Source organism: Nelumbo lutea, chromosome 1 (genome assembly GCF_056320005.1).
Source record: "Nelumbo lutea isolate HS-2025 chromosome 1, American lotus-T2T, whole genome shotgun sequence".
NCBI classification, from domain to species: Eukaryota; Viridiplantae; Streptophyta; class Magnoliopsida; order Proteales; family Nelumbonaceae; genus Nelumbo; species Nelumbo lutea.
This window is the reverse complement of record NC_142684.1, coordinates 99,983,593-99,996,848: the sequence shown is the minus strand read 5'-3', so window position 1 is coordinate 99,996,848 and position 13,256 is coordinate 99,983,593. Positions and strand designations below refer to the sequence as shown.

The 13,256-nt window shown below is 39.5% G+C and overlaps 1 protein-coding gene across 5 annotated transcripts; it reads right to left on the bottom strand.

Moving 5' to 3' along the window:
• Positions 1-20: 20 nt before the first annotated feature.
• LOC148876398 (triosephosphate isomerase, chloroplastic-like) lies at positions 21-12,412 on the bottom strand. Of its 5 annotated transcripts, none has more exons than XM_088966760.1 (10): positions 12,188-12,412; positions 11,785-12,082; positions 10,963-10,989; positions 6,995-7,064; positions 6,506-6,629; positions 4,782-4,866; positions 3,768-3,900; positions 3,499-3,672; positions 1,115-1,197; positions 21-316 (listed from the first exon to the last, which is right to left on the bottom strand). In XM_088966760.1, exons 2-10 carry the CDS (start codon positions 11,977-11,979, stop codon positions 260-262), a joined length of 948 nt encoding a protein of 315 aa, XP_088822886.1. In that variant the 5' UTR covers positions 11,980-12,082; positions 12,188-12,412; the 3' UTR covers positions 21-259. The 5 variants fall into 5 exon arrangements, with proteins under 5 accessions (XP_088822886.1, XP_088822884.1, XP_088822887.1 ...); XM_088966758.1 differs by having other exon boundaries at positions 12,167-12,408; XM_088966761.1 differs by having other exon boundaries at positions 11,785-12,046; positions 12,167-12,406.
• Positions 12,413-13,256: the final 844 nt, after the last annotated feature.

Here is a 13,256-nt window from a genome sequence, read left to right as displayed (position 1 = left end):
TTTCGATCAGAAGGCAGACATTTTGTATTAATAATTTTATTTATCAATTAAATCCCAATCAGAAATATAGTACTAATTTCAGAAAAGTTGGACACTCAAACAGAAAACCTTGACCTTTTCCTTCTTCCTGGGAGGGGAAAACTGGCTCATGATCACCACTCAAGAAATGCTCATAGTTTGATTACACTATATTGCTAACTGGAATACCCCTTATTCAGCTTTCAATTGACAATTTTGTACACTGGTTCATCAACAATGATCAAGCAGCTACCTTCTTGGATGTTACAGAATTGACAATAATAGCAAACTCAGGACCCTGCAACCATGAGATTTCAAATGGTGTTAGGACAATGGCAAAATTGATACCCATATCTTAGCACATGTTTTACAATCCAACAGTCTGCAAGTATTGATATATCCAACATGGTTATTCTTTGTGTCTGTGCAGCTTTTTTCTTTCTTCTGTTTTTACTTGAGGGGGATTGGGCTTCACCAACACATTAGGGAGGGAGGAGGAGATTAAGAGCACCAATTGTTAGCCACTCTTGGAAAATTCCTATGCTGAAAATCCATCCATCAAAACAATGTTACCTTGTGAAACTAAATTCTTACAACAATAGATGGACGGAATTTCCTGCACACTATTTTTTGCAGTCAAATGAATGAGACTTCAATGGTTCAGATCATCTCACTTGGCTGATTTCGGATTGAGAAAAATCTGCCAAGTGGTAGATCCCATGGAGAACACCCAGGTAGAGAAAACAGAAAAGAAAATTAAAATTCAAAAAAAAAGAAAAGAAAACCTAATGATTTACTGCAGATATCCTGCTTCTTATTCTGAGTGTCATGATAAAAAACAACCAGGTTGACCTAAAAAGGGCAAAATTCACAAACCTTGTGAGAAGAAGGGATATACATGAGAATTAACAAAAAGCAGGTTAGAATGCCAAATGTGAACAGTTGGATGTTCATGTCCATACTGAAGATACAAGCATCAAAAAAGAATTCTGCCTGCAATCATATTCTCCTCTTTTATTCATCCAAAAAAAATCTCATCATGTCACTTCATCATCAATTGCACTAAAGTCAACATCTTCACAAATTATGGGAGTACCTTTAGAGAAGCGCCACCAACAAGAAACCCATCAATGTCTTCTTGTTTTGCAAGCTCTGCACAATTGCTCCCATTTACAGACCCTGCATATGAAGTCAGGTTCGTGATTGACCAAAATTGGAACCAAACAATTCAGACAAGTGACACCAAATTAATTCATTGCATGGGTATTGGTAATCAGACAAGGGGAGAAACCATGGATCTTGGGTTATTGAATAAGAACAACTACTTCTAATTATGGTTATTATTGTCAAGGAGGGAGGAAAGGACTGAAGAATGAAAAGGTTCCCAAATCCCCTATACAAAAAGATCCACTTGATCCCACAGACCCTGATAGCCACTTTCAATCACCAGCACCAGAAAAGGCAAAGATCTTAACTGTATTTTCCCTTTTTCCCTACAATGTCTATAGATGCTGCATATGCTTAGTGCGTGTATCTTACCCAAAGCATTTCTAATAGATTCATATTTTTATCAAAAAAATAAAAAAAAATGCAATCCATCATCCTAAAAGAAAACATCAATAGGTTAACACACCAACTACCTTCTACCACCACAAAAGAAACCACCAGAACTTGGTGTAGTGGTAAAATCTCAGGCTGGCAAGTATGAGAATGAAGGTTTGAATCTGAGAGCAGCCACTTCGTGAAAAAAAAAAAAAAAAAACGAAAAAATATGGCAGAGGTTAGGACTCTATCCAGTCTACCCCTCCCAAGACCCCAGATAGCTGGGACCAACATAGGGCAATGGCTTAAAGTTTCAAACAGGAAATTCAAACTTTATGATTTTCCTTTCACTAAATCTATTTTTGGATTAATGGAGCTACACAACGGGGGTAGCCCATCCCCCATCCCCTTAACCCCCCAACCCTGGTGGCAGCAGAATTTGATCTCAGATCTCTGCCACAAGAAGTCACAGACATGGGACCAACATTGGGCAATGGCTTAAAGTTTCAAACAGGAAAATTCAAACTTTATGACTTTCCTTTCACTAAATCTATTTTTGGATTCATGGAGCTACACAATGCGGGGTAGCCCATCCCCCATCCTAGATCTTTGCCACAACAAGTCACAGACCTGGGAACTGGGATAACTAAAACTTATTTCAATAAATCTTAATTAACTAAATAATGACCTAGGATAAAGTTTGCTAGGATTTCCTCCAACTCATGCAAAAATAGAAAGACTTGAGAAGCATGCAATTTTATGTCTTTTATGTGCCGCATCAAAAAAGAACATAAAATACCTGTAACCATCTAAAGGTACTCCTACTGCAACATAGTAAGAGTGTGTGCTAATTTTAAAAAGGGGGAGAGAGAGAGAGAGAGAGAGAGAGAGAGAGAGAGAGAGAGAAATTTGAACCAAGGTTCTAAATATCGATACAGGCCGATACGCCAGTAGGGCATATCAGGCTATCAGCCTGTATCGGTGCTTTTTTTTGGTGTTTTATTTATTTATTTTTCAAAACCAGTTCAGAGGGATTGGTTTTTAAGTCCTGGCTACCCTCTGAACCATGGCCTGACCTGATACACCCCCTGTAGGGGCGTATCAGGAAGGCCCCGATACGATATGTATCAGCCAATACGGGCCGATACATAACGATATTTTGAACCTTGGATTGAACCACAAACTCTAAATTTTTCCTATTTTCTCGACACACTGAGTGATTGACAAAAGTCCATAAAAGAGAAGATACAAACCATCATTGAAGTATAAAATGGCAAGGATAATGGTAACTACTAACTATCATAATTCACTCACTGAGCTGCCAAAATAATAAATGCCTATGCCTCCAATATTATTGCTTGGTAGTTGACATGTCTTCATTCTAACCAAAAGAAAGGGAAATTCTATTTGACTTTTCCTTGCGTCAGTAATAATAAGAAATTGAAGAATTCATGTATCGAGAGACCAACCTTATATGATATAATAATACTAACTTGATATAGCTTCAGCTGGAAGAAAATAGTTAACCAATAGTCTTGAACGTGCAATTTTCATTCAAAGTGCTATGGATGCCAAAAGGATGAATAGTTTTGGAGAAATTTACAAAATGGGGTAATGACTTTTTTTTTCTTGTGTGTGTGTGTGGGGGGGGGGGGTGTCTTTACTTCCAGTCACATTTATGGAAAGCTCATAAAAAAGGTCTATGGACGTTCAATATATGGATTTGGCCCTCTTTACAGGTTGTATGCTTCTTTTAAGGAAACCTAGAAATTCTGTTCTGAAATAATGCTTCCACCTTTGCATAAAATGTTTTAGTTCTAAAACAACATATATTTGTTAGTGTAACATAGTAGACTATCAATGTAACACATGGAACCATGACAAATTTGCAGTTTTCATAAATCAAAATGATCAAGGTAGTAGTTGGATATGGAATACCTCCATAGATAATACGTGTTTTAGAAGCAACTTCTTCTGAGACATTCTTCTTTAGCCAGTCGCGAACAGCTACATGTACTTCCTGAGCTTGCTCGGGAGTGGCCACCTTACCAGTCCCAATGGCCCACACAGGCTCATATGCAATAACTACATCATCCCAACCAGGTACATGCTCTGCATACCATGATCATAGCTCAAATTAGAAAGCAGTCATGTCATTAGGAGTGCAACCACAGGAAAAGGCATAGCACTGAGATTAAAAGACTAGCCTGCAAAAGCCTTCATCTGTTGGAAGCAGACGTCAAAAGTTTTCCCAGCCTCTCGTTCTTCCAGTTTCTCTCCAATGCATGCTATTACCTTAAGATTCTGGCTCAGGGCATATGCAGCTTTCTTTCCTATAAACTGAATTGGCAGGATGCCAGTCAAGTTAAGGTTTGCATCTGCTAGTCATAACATGGATTTAAAAATGTAGATGGACATGGAGATAGGGCTGCAAATGGATTGGATTTGAATCAAATATACCTAGATCTCAATTCCACCCATTAATAATTCGGATTCAAATCAAACCTTATCCATCAGATTCAGATATTGTATATAACTAACAAACTAAACTACAAAAATGTCATTTCTTGGTATAATGGTAAAATCACAGGTTGACTAGTGTGAGAACATGGGTTCAAGTCTGAAAGCTGCCACTTTGTGCAAAATGCCAAAAGACCCCAGATGGCTAGGATCAACATTGCATAATGGCCTTTTTTTAATAAATTAAACTATAAAATTATCAAAATATTATATATTATTAATAACTGAAGACTGAACTAGAAGTGACTTTGATATTATATATCATGAACAAGACGGTTTAAAAGTAACTCCTGTGAAACTTGAACTTATAATTTGGGAGGGGTGGACTGGATACAGACCTAATCTTAGGCTTTTTTTTTTCTTTTTTATACGGCATAAGGTGGCCATTCTCAGACTTCAGCTCATGTTCTCAGGTTTTCATCCCAAGGTTTTACCATTAGACCAAGCAATGGCCCCTAAGCCAACCTTACCAGTAAATACATATTAATTTTAAACATTATCAGTTTTGGATTGACATATCAAGTTGTTGTGAATCCATATTCAATCCAATTATAAACAGATTGAATTTAAATCACTTTAATCAGATCAGTTTCAAACTCAGTTTTGGACAAACTGATACCATTTGCAGCCCTACTTATAGAATGGAAAACATTTATTGTTTAATGAGGAGATATATACGACATAATGTTGGGAATCAATACCTGATCATCCTCACCAATAATATGTCTCCGTTCAGAATGCCCAAGAATAACCCACTTGCAGCCAATATCGTTCAATTGTTCCACACTTCATAAGAAAAAAAAAGAATTTAATTTGATCCTAGAATTAAGTTCATAAAACAGGAATGTGTTGGATTCCTTAAAGAATAATAGCATTAGTTAACTGGACAAAACAGTAAAGAAGAAAGACTATCATCAAAAGATTGTGATATTCATCTTTTCTCTTTTTCTCACTTTATAGAAAAAATGGAAGAGTGAGCATTCCCCATGTAGAAGGTTTCTATATACAATTGGGAAGAATGAAGCCAGAACCTTTAAAAGGTTTCCAAAAAGAAAAAATAAATGTTCATGCATTGCTATGAACTGCAGTCTCCCAACAAGGAAGGACAGAGAAAAAGAGAAAAAGAAGAGGTGGGAGGAACATCTAAATTAAGGTGGCATTTGGCAAAACTGAACTCGTATAACTGAGAAAGTAAAAAGGATCTGATTGTGACTCTACAGTCTGAATAGCCAAAGTTTGCATGTTTGTTTTTCTGTCATTTAAATGCAATTGAACTGTTTGAATATCTGAATGTAATAATATCTAAAACGAAATTGTGTTGCATATTTACCCCTATGAACTTATGAGTTTTTTTCTTTTCAAATGAAGAAAAAAAATAAGGGAAAATGGGAAGAAAATGGTTTACTAATGGCACTAGCTCCACCAAAAAAACAGAAGCAAAAGAGAGATGGTGTGTGTGTGTGTGTGTGTGCGTGCGTGCGCATGCACGCGAGAGAGAAGGTTTTAGGTAGAAGGCATAGAATTCCTATCAAAGTGTGAGGTCATTTTTGGAAGGAAAAGTTATAAAACACACCTTAACTCATTAAGAGGCAAATGGGCATGTGAGCTATTAAGAAGAATCTTTAAAATTAAGAGTCCAGATTCAGATGTTGTACCTAGGGGTTGATTTGAGCCGAGCCAAGCCGAATAGTATGAGGCTCGAGCTCAGCTCACCTAGGAAGTACAAGGCTCGAGCTCGGTTCGAGCTAGAACCCTGAGCTTGAGCTCGGCTCGAGTCAAAAACTCGTAAGCTCGAGTTGGGCTTGGCTCAAATTCGATTTGAGAAAAAATGTTTTATAAAAATAAAAAATTATATATAAAAAATATTTTTTATTTGATATTTAAAAATTTAAGAATTATAATATTTTTATTATATATATTATTTTCTATAATTTTATATATATATATAGCTCAACTCGTTTATTAATCGAGCCTGTAAATTGGGCTCGAGCTCGACTCGAAGCTTGGTTGAAGCCGAGTCGAGCCGAGCTTTTCACAGGTCGAGCTCGAGTAACTCGTGAAGAGCATGGCTTGTGGCCACCCCTAGTTGTACCAAATGATCTGGGATATCTGAAAAGTAATCTTTTTCAGACCTCAAACATCCATTCGGTGCAAATAAACCGGCCCTAAGTCTACCTATTTGTAACCAGATTTTGGGATTAAAAGTTCAAATGATAGAAAATTAGAAACCTTCACTCTTAGATTTCTATAACAATGGTTATCACATTAAAGCAGAGTCTTCAAATCAAATAGGGACTTTCATAGGTTGCAAGCAGCATAATGATACAGTCAGGAACTGCTCGCTCAAGTTTTCTGAGCTTAGAGAAAAAATCTAAGATTTGTGAAAAAACTAATTTTGCATATTCAATTAAGAGAAGAAGAGGACCTGATTTCCCCTGTAAAAGCTCCACCCTTTCCAACCCAAGAATTCTGAGCAGATATCTCAATTTGATCTGTTAATGAGTTCTTTACCTGATCAATGTATACAAAGGGAGGTGCTACAACAACATCTGCATCATTCAAAAAAAGAAAATAAGGAACTAAAATAGATTTTTTGCCTTTTAAGTAGATACAAAGTAACAATGACCATATTTTAACTGTCATTGCAGAATAAAGCTCAATTGAGAGACGAAGATCACTACAACAAATTAAAGTGCCAATAGAATTAGCATCAAAGCAATGCCAGTAGAAGTGAAAGGGATCAGGAAAACTTTGGATCAAGATATCCTTTAGCAGTCGAAGATAATTTTCTTCCCGTTGCATTGTAGGAGTAACATTTACTAAAGGAAAGGAGCACCAATAAAAGATGCATGCTGAGGCTTAGAAATAATGGAGGAATGGTAAAAGTAATCAAGCAGAAAAATAGTTATCTCACCAACATCAGCCTCCAGTTTGGCATTGTTCAAGTCAGAAACTAGTTTGCTGATAGAATCTTTTGTTCCATTCTACAAAAAAAGAATTGCAGAGGATGCAACAAAGTCAACTAGACAAAACTAAGACCAATTTAATAAAGACAACGAATCAAAAGAGAAAAGTGAAATTGCAAGTATAATATCACGATTGAGTCTGAAAGAGAAATCAGAAAATTTCAATAAGTTACAAAATACATAGCTGTAAATGAAATATCTTATATAACAAGATCATAATTAGAAATCATACATGGACCATGGATGTCCTGGCAAACTTTTGATATGTATTAATGCTAAGGTGCCAAACACAACCACCAAGTGTCGGACAACCTGTACTGATCAAACACAAAAGTTGACACATACACAAGGTTGTCCATAATGTTATGACAATCATGAACTAATCTATAGTATTGAAGTCTCCATGAATATATCCTAAACTTAATTAGTCCTTTTTCCTATTTACATAATACGAAAGGTTGGAAATTCCTCCATTACGGTTCAGATTAAATGGATCTCAAGGGAGCTCATATCTCACCCACGAGTTAGTGAAATCAGGTATGGGTAAGGACATTCTGTTTAGTGATATGCCTGCTAAATTTTTTGTTTGGGTTCAAGGATGTTTTCTATTTTTTTACTCCTTTCTCATTATACATCCTCTCATGTGTGTATCTATCTATATATTTTAAAATATATGCTATTTAAAGATAACAAAGCACTTCAGTTGCCAAAACTCTAGGGAAGTTGCATATCCAATGAGGATTTAAAAAATCTTATCTGGGTCCTCAAGTGATCTGTTCAAAACATTAGTTGGCACCTGTTGAGGAGTTAGTATATTTTATGCTATGTTATAGGCATTTAGTTGGTATCTGATTATTTTACTGTGGTCCAGCATGTAACTTATTGCTGCAAACTATATAAAGTGATCTGGGGTTAATGGACTGATCTCTTGACTCCCACAATCTCTTGTTCTTCAGCTCTTTCTCTTTCTTTCTCTATTTGCTGTTCTATCTCAGACCAGGTTCGAGAACTACAATTTTGATCTCCTTAAGAGTGCAAAGCCAGTAAAGTCTTGGGCGCACAACCCATAAAAAGTAGATCCCTTACTAAAACCCCATCAAGAGATTTAAGTGGATGACCACTTAATTGTCTGTTGTACTTGAGGCTGCACCTTGCACCTCTGGTTGGGAAAGTATTCATTGTAAAATCCTTTGTTTTAATTAATTAATGAAATACCTTATACAGTTTACTTATCAAAAAATGATTAAATATACTTGTGCTTGGTGGCCTTTCCCTAAAAAGCCTCCTCCTCCTTACCAAATGTTTTATGGCACGTTTGGGAGGACTGATCTGAAGATTCAGATAAGCTAGTTCAGCTGCTTTGAACACTCCGTATAGATTATTTAGGTCCCAGCTCCTAGAGAAGACTACCTGCTGACTCCTGGATTATTCTCTCTCTTCTTCCTATTTCCCTTTCCTTCCCTTCATTTCACATTTATTTCAGATTTACACTTGGCATTAACTAAACGCCATATCTGCTGTTCCTGAGTCCTGTTCTGCAAATTCATAAGACTCAAAATAGTCAAGGACAAAAAAAATGGAAACCACTGGGGGCCATTTGACAAGTCTTTTTTGAAAGATTTTCTGGAAGCTCTGACAGCCAAAAGACGTAGTGAGCTTTTGCATCAAGATCTTGACAGCCTGAAGACTGTTTGGTTAATCAAGATCTTGACAGCCCGAAGACTGTTTGGTTAAGGCATGTCTTTCCACGCGAAGACGAGTTGAAAAACAAAAAGCTCCATTTGGAGCTTCCCAAAAATAGCCCTTTGCACGCCTTTTCGATGCAAGCAAATGGAAAAAGACCACAACACGGTCTGCCGGGCTTCTAAATAGCCAACAGACCATGCAGAAAGACACACCAAATGGGGCCTCAATCTACCATGCACTTAGTGGTTTGGAATTTGGCCAAAGAGAACAAGGAATGTCAAGAAAGAACAATCAAGATCCCAAGTAATGTTAGAACCAAGATTGCTCCATCCTTGAGAAGTGATCCCAGGGTTGTCATGGCATCTAGAACCCAGTTAGACCTTGTTTTTTTTTTATCAGTGAAACCCAGTTAGACCATTTGGACACCATCTTTCTTTGTTATTTGATCTCAATTATTCATATGCCAATCCTTACTTATTTTCTTTGTATTTTATAGTTTAATATTTGCCTGAACTTTTGGGAAAGAACGGTCCTCATATTAAAGAAAAAGTACCCCAGCTCATTTACATTTACAAATAAAATTATATTGCATGCATCTGATATTTCATGTTTGCATTGCTCAAGGGACCATCTTTCAGGGAGGCCCTTGTATGGGTTTTCCATCCATGCATCATGATGAGGGCAGATTTGGCCCTCCAGTGAAATTGCGACACGTGGCACCTCGTGACAAGTAGGCAAACACCCAGGCAACAACTTACCAAGTTGGTATCCCACCCGAGCACCGGTCTGGCCGGCCTGGTGCGACCTGCACGCGGCTTGCGCGCTGCCTGGCGCGGTCTGCGCGACCTGGCCGACCTGGATCAGCCTGGCACATGATCCGACCTGGCCGACCTAGCCGCCCATAAGACGCCCACCGATAAACTCGGCATGCATACCCCGCGAGCTCGGTAGCTCACCAAGAAGCTCGCCAAGGAGCTCGATAGCACACCAAAGAGCTCGCCAAGGAGCCAGGCAGCTCGGAAGAGCTCGCCACGAGACCCGTCGACTGACGCAGGCGCCGCCCTGACAACCTGGCCCAGGCACCGACCTAGCCGCCTGACACAAGCACCAGCCTGACGACCTCGAGGAGTTCACCACCGTACCCTGGTTCTGACGGGATGTGATGAGTCTTACCGTTTGGAGGCTTTTCACCCACCTAACCCACGAGGACTCCGGTATATAAAGACCTCACCCCCCAAAGGGGGGGAGGATGGAAAAAATAGAGATAATCCCTGCTCTCTAGCTCTCTCGTTTCTCCAATATCATCTTCAAAGCTCTCTACAATCAGAGTGTTAACTTAAGCGTCGGAGAGTCCCTGCCGGGAAAATACCCCCGGGTCCTCTGATTCAGTTCTCGCAGGTCCCTCAGCTCCCACCGCCTACAAAGAGGAGGAAAAGGTTGAGTTCTCGCAGGTCCCTCAGCTCCCGCCGCCTACAAAGAGGAGGAAAAGATGGAGTTCTCGCAGGTCCCTCAGCTCCCATTGCTTACAAAGGAAAGAAGATCACCTCATGCAGAGGGTAGTCGGGTTGCGCTGCACCAGGGAGCTCCACCATTCTCTGAGTCACAGGCCGCCTAGTAGGGAGCTCGCCACCAGGTAGCTCTCCACCAAAGAGTTCGCCACCAGACAGTTCTCCACCAAGGATCTTGCCACCAGGCAGTTCTCCACCAGAGAGTTCGCCACCAAGTAGTTCTCCACCAGAGAGCTCGCTACCAGGCAGTTCGCTTCCAGGCAGTTCACCACCAGGCAGTTCGCCACCAAGGAGCTCACCACCAGGTAGTTCGCCACCAAGGAGCTCGCCACCAGGCAGTTCTCCACCAGAGAGCTTGCCACCAGGCAGTTCTCCACCAGGGAGTTCGCTACCAAGTAGCTCATCACCAAGGCACATCACCACCGGGTCAAATAACGAGGTAGTTCGCCAAAAAAATTTATACATTACAAAAAATGGTACGTGACCAGAAACGATTACATCACATCATATAAACAGTTAGTTAACTAGGGAAAATTGCATTACAATGGTAGGATGTCAAATAAATGATATTCCTGAACAGTTCTGTACTTCTATATAACAAACACATTACACCTAAGATCTTCAAACCCGGTCACCATTAAGGCAAAAAATCTAACAAAACAATACCAAAATCCAAGATAAGGACAGAAATAAGAAAATGGCATGTGATAACAGGTACTTACGCACTTCCAGTTCCCGCCAACAAAAAACTGCAATCACAAGAAAGTAAGGTATCAGGCAGTGCAAAGACAAAAAGTACAATATAAAACACTCAAAAACCCAAAAAGAAACAAGAAAAAAAATCTCTGCATGTACATTAGTTTAACTGACAGATCTTTTGTCCCATCAGCCAGAACTCAACAGTATGTTGAAGCATATGGCATTGCTACGAAGAAACAAAATGTCTTATTAAAGAACAGAAAGGTCAAAATAAACAAAAATAATCAGAAAAAAAAAAAAAAAACATCAAACTTTCAAATTCGCTGGGCTAGAAAAGGCTTTTGTCTATACAGAGCTTCACAAAATAGATCTTCTAAATTCTAATGATCAAGAGAAAAGGATGCTTTTCCATAAATGTCCAAGAAACACCAAGAGAGAGCCTTTTTGACTTAGAATTCCATGCCAGATAGGAATCCAGAAGCCTTGCAATTTTTTCGCAAGCCGATTAATGCATCAGTCCACTTTCAGCAAAGATACATTTTCAGGCTAGAAGCTCCAGAAAAAAAAAAAAAAAAAAAAAAATTAAATGAAAGAAGAGAAGATTGGAACCAGATTGCTTCCACATTCCTAAATACTTAGAATAACCACTGAACGAGAAAAAGGGGGGAAAATTCTCGCTTAACGCAAATTACAGAAAATATGAACAGATAGAGATACATACAGTCATACACACATGTCGAATACAAGTTTCAATAGCAATCTAAATGAAAGGAAAATGGAACCAAAACAGAAAGAGCTAGGGGTGGAGGGGGAGAGAGATTGTATAAACAAAAAAAAAGGTTCACCTTTCCGGAGCCGGCCATGGTAATGACACCTCTGCAACCTCGTCGAGCTGCGGAGAGATGTAGGTGAGAATCAACATGCTGAAAAAAGAATTGGGTTGTTGATAGTGTTTGCGACTGATCCAACTTCAAGCTCAAGCCAGAGAGACGCAGTCCACAGAATTGTGGACAGGAAGAGATTGTGGACATCATCGCCATTTCTCAGATCTTCCTCAGCTACTGATGATGCAGCTTCTTCTTCCCAGGAGGACACCCTACGCTGTGGCTACGACAAACCAACGGTCATCCGAGCGAGTTTTCACTTTAAAAAGACTACGGTATCAGCGTTGTGGTTTTCAGGTAAACACAAGACGGAAAAGAGAAGGAAAAAAATCTGAAAACGTACACAAAGCTGACGAATTCGGACCTGCTCCTGACAAATCGCGCCTCACACAGAGAACGTTTCATCCGTGAATCTGAAGCATCTCCCATCATTAAAAATTTACGATTACCGAATTGTTCTAGATGCACGACTGAAACGTGCTGTGACGTTGAGGACCAGATCTGAACTCAACTAATCCGGACAAGACAGATTCGGGATGGAACCTCGCTGGCTGTTGCTCTACGACCAACGCCTTTTCTATCTTCTTCTACTTTTTTATTCTTACTTTTTTTAATAGGATAATACTAAAGTCCTCGTCCTTTCGCCACGTGTTTAATGAAAATGAAACCAAAGTATTTTTCGGATTGGTGGGGTGGTCACGGATTCAAATACACGTGTGTCCACGCCCACCAGTCGCGCAATTTTAACTTTTAACAAATGCCAGATTAGTAAAGGTTATTGGAACGGGCTTTGCCCTGACCCAAACCGGATTCATAATTTTGGGGATTGGGGTCCAATAAGAGTCCAGATCTTCTATCCACATCTACCCAGATCACAATGGTACATGAAAAACATCCCGGGTAGGTGTGGACAAAGTTGTCATGAGCAAGGATTTTAAAATGGACTAGAAGAACGAACCGGTCAGGGCACCATTTTCCGGTTCGACGGTCAATTATCCGGGTCGAACGGTTTGACTCGTGACGTCATAAATAAATAAAAAACAAAAAATATTTATATGTGATAAAAAATAACAAATAACTCTCTCGCGTCTCTTCCCTTTAAAAAGAGTCTTGACTAATACCTTGGCGGCATTGAGCCAGGTTTTTATCTTAAGGTCTAAGACATCCCAAATTTCCAATCATCTTTTGGATACGAGAGGAGGTGAGCTGCTCGATTCCAAGACTTTAGAGACCTTTGATCTCTTTATCGTAGCTCGAGGAAATCATGCAATCGGCGATGGACTTGAGATCCGAAATTGCGAGCGTGGAAGCTTGCTCGGCCTCGGAGAAAGAGTGAGCGACGACATGGACGTCGTCTTCATAAGTGTCATCGTAATCGGAGGTGCTGGACGGAGGCGGAGACGAGGGAGGAGCGGTTGGAGATGGATTTGGGA

Bases quoted from the DNA above. Each gene is read 5' to 3' on its own strand.
- LOC148876398 (XM_088966760.1), bottom strand. From the start codon at position 11,979: ATGGCGATGATGTCCACAATCTCTTCCTGTCCACAATTCTGTGGACTG. The intron at 3,673-3,767 runs GCTAGTCTTTTA...CATGGTATGCAG, and splicing joins ACAGATGAAGGCTTTTGCAG to AGCATGTACCTGGTTGGGAT. The intron at 317-1,114 runs GTACTCCCATAA...TCATGGTTGCAG, and splicing joins TTGGTGGCGCTTCTCTAAAG to GGTCCTGAGTTTGCTATTAT.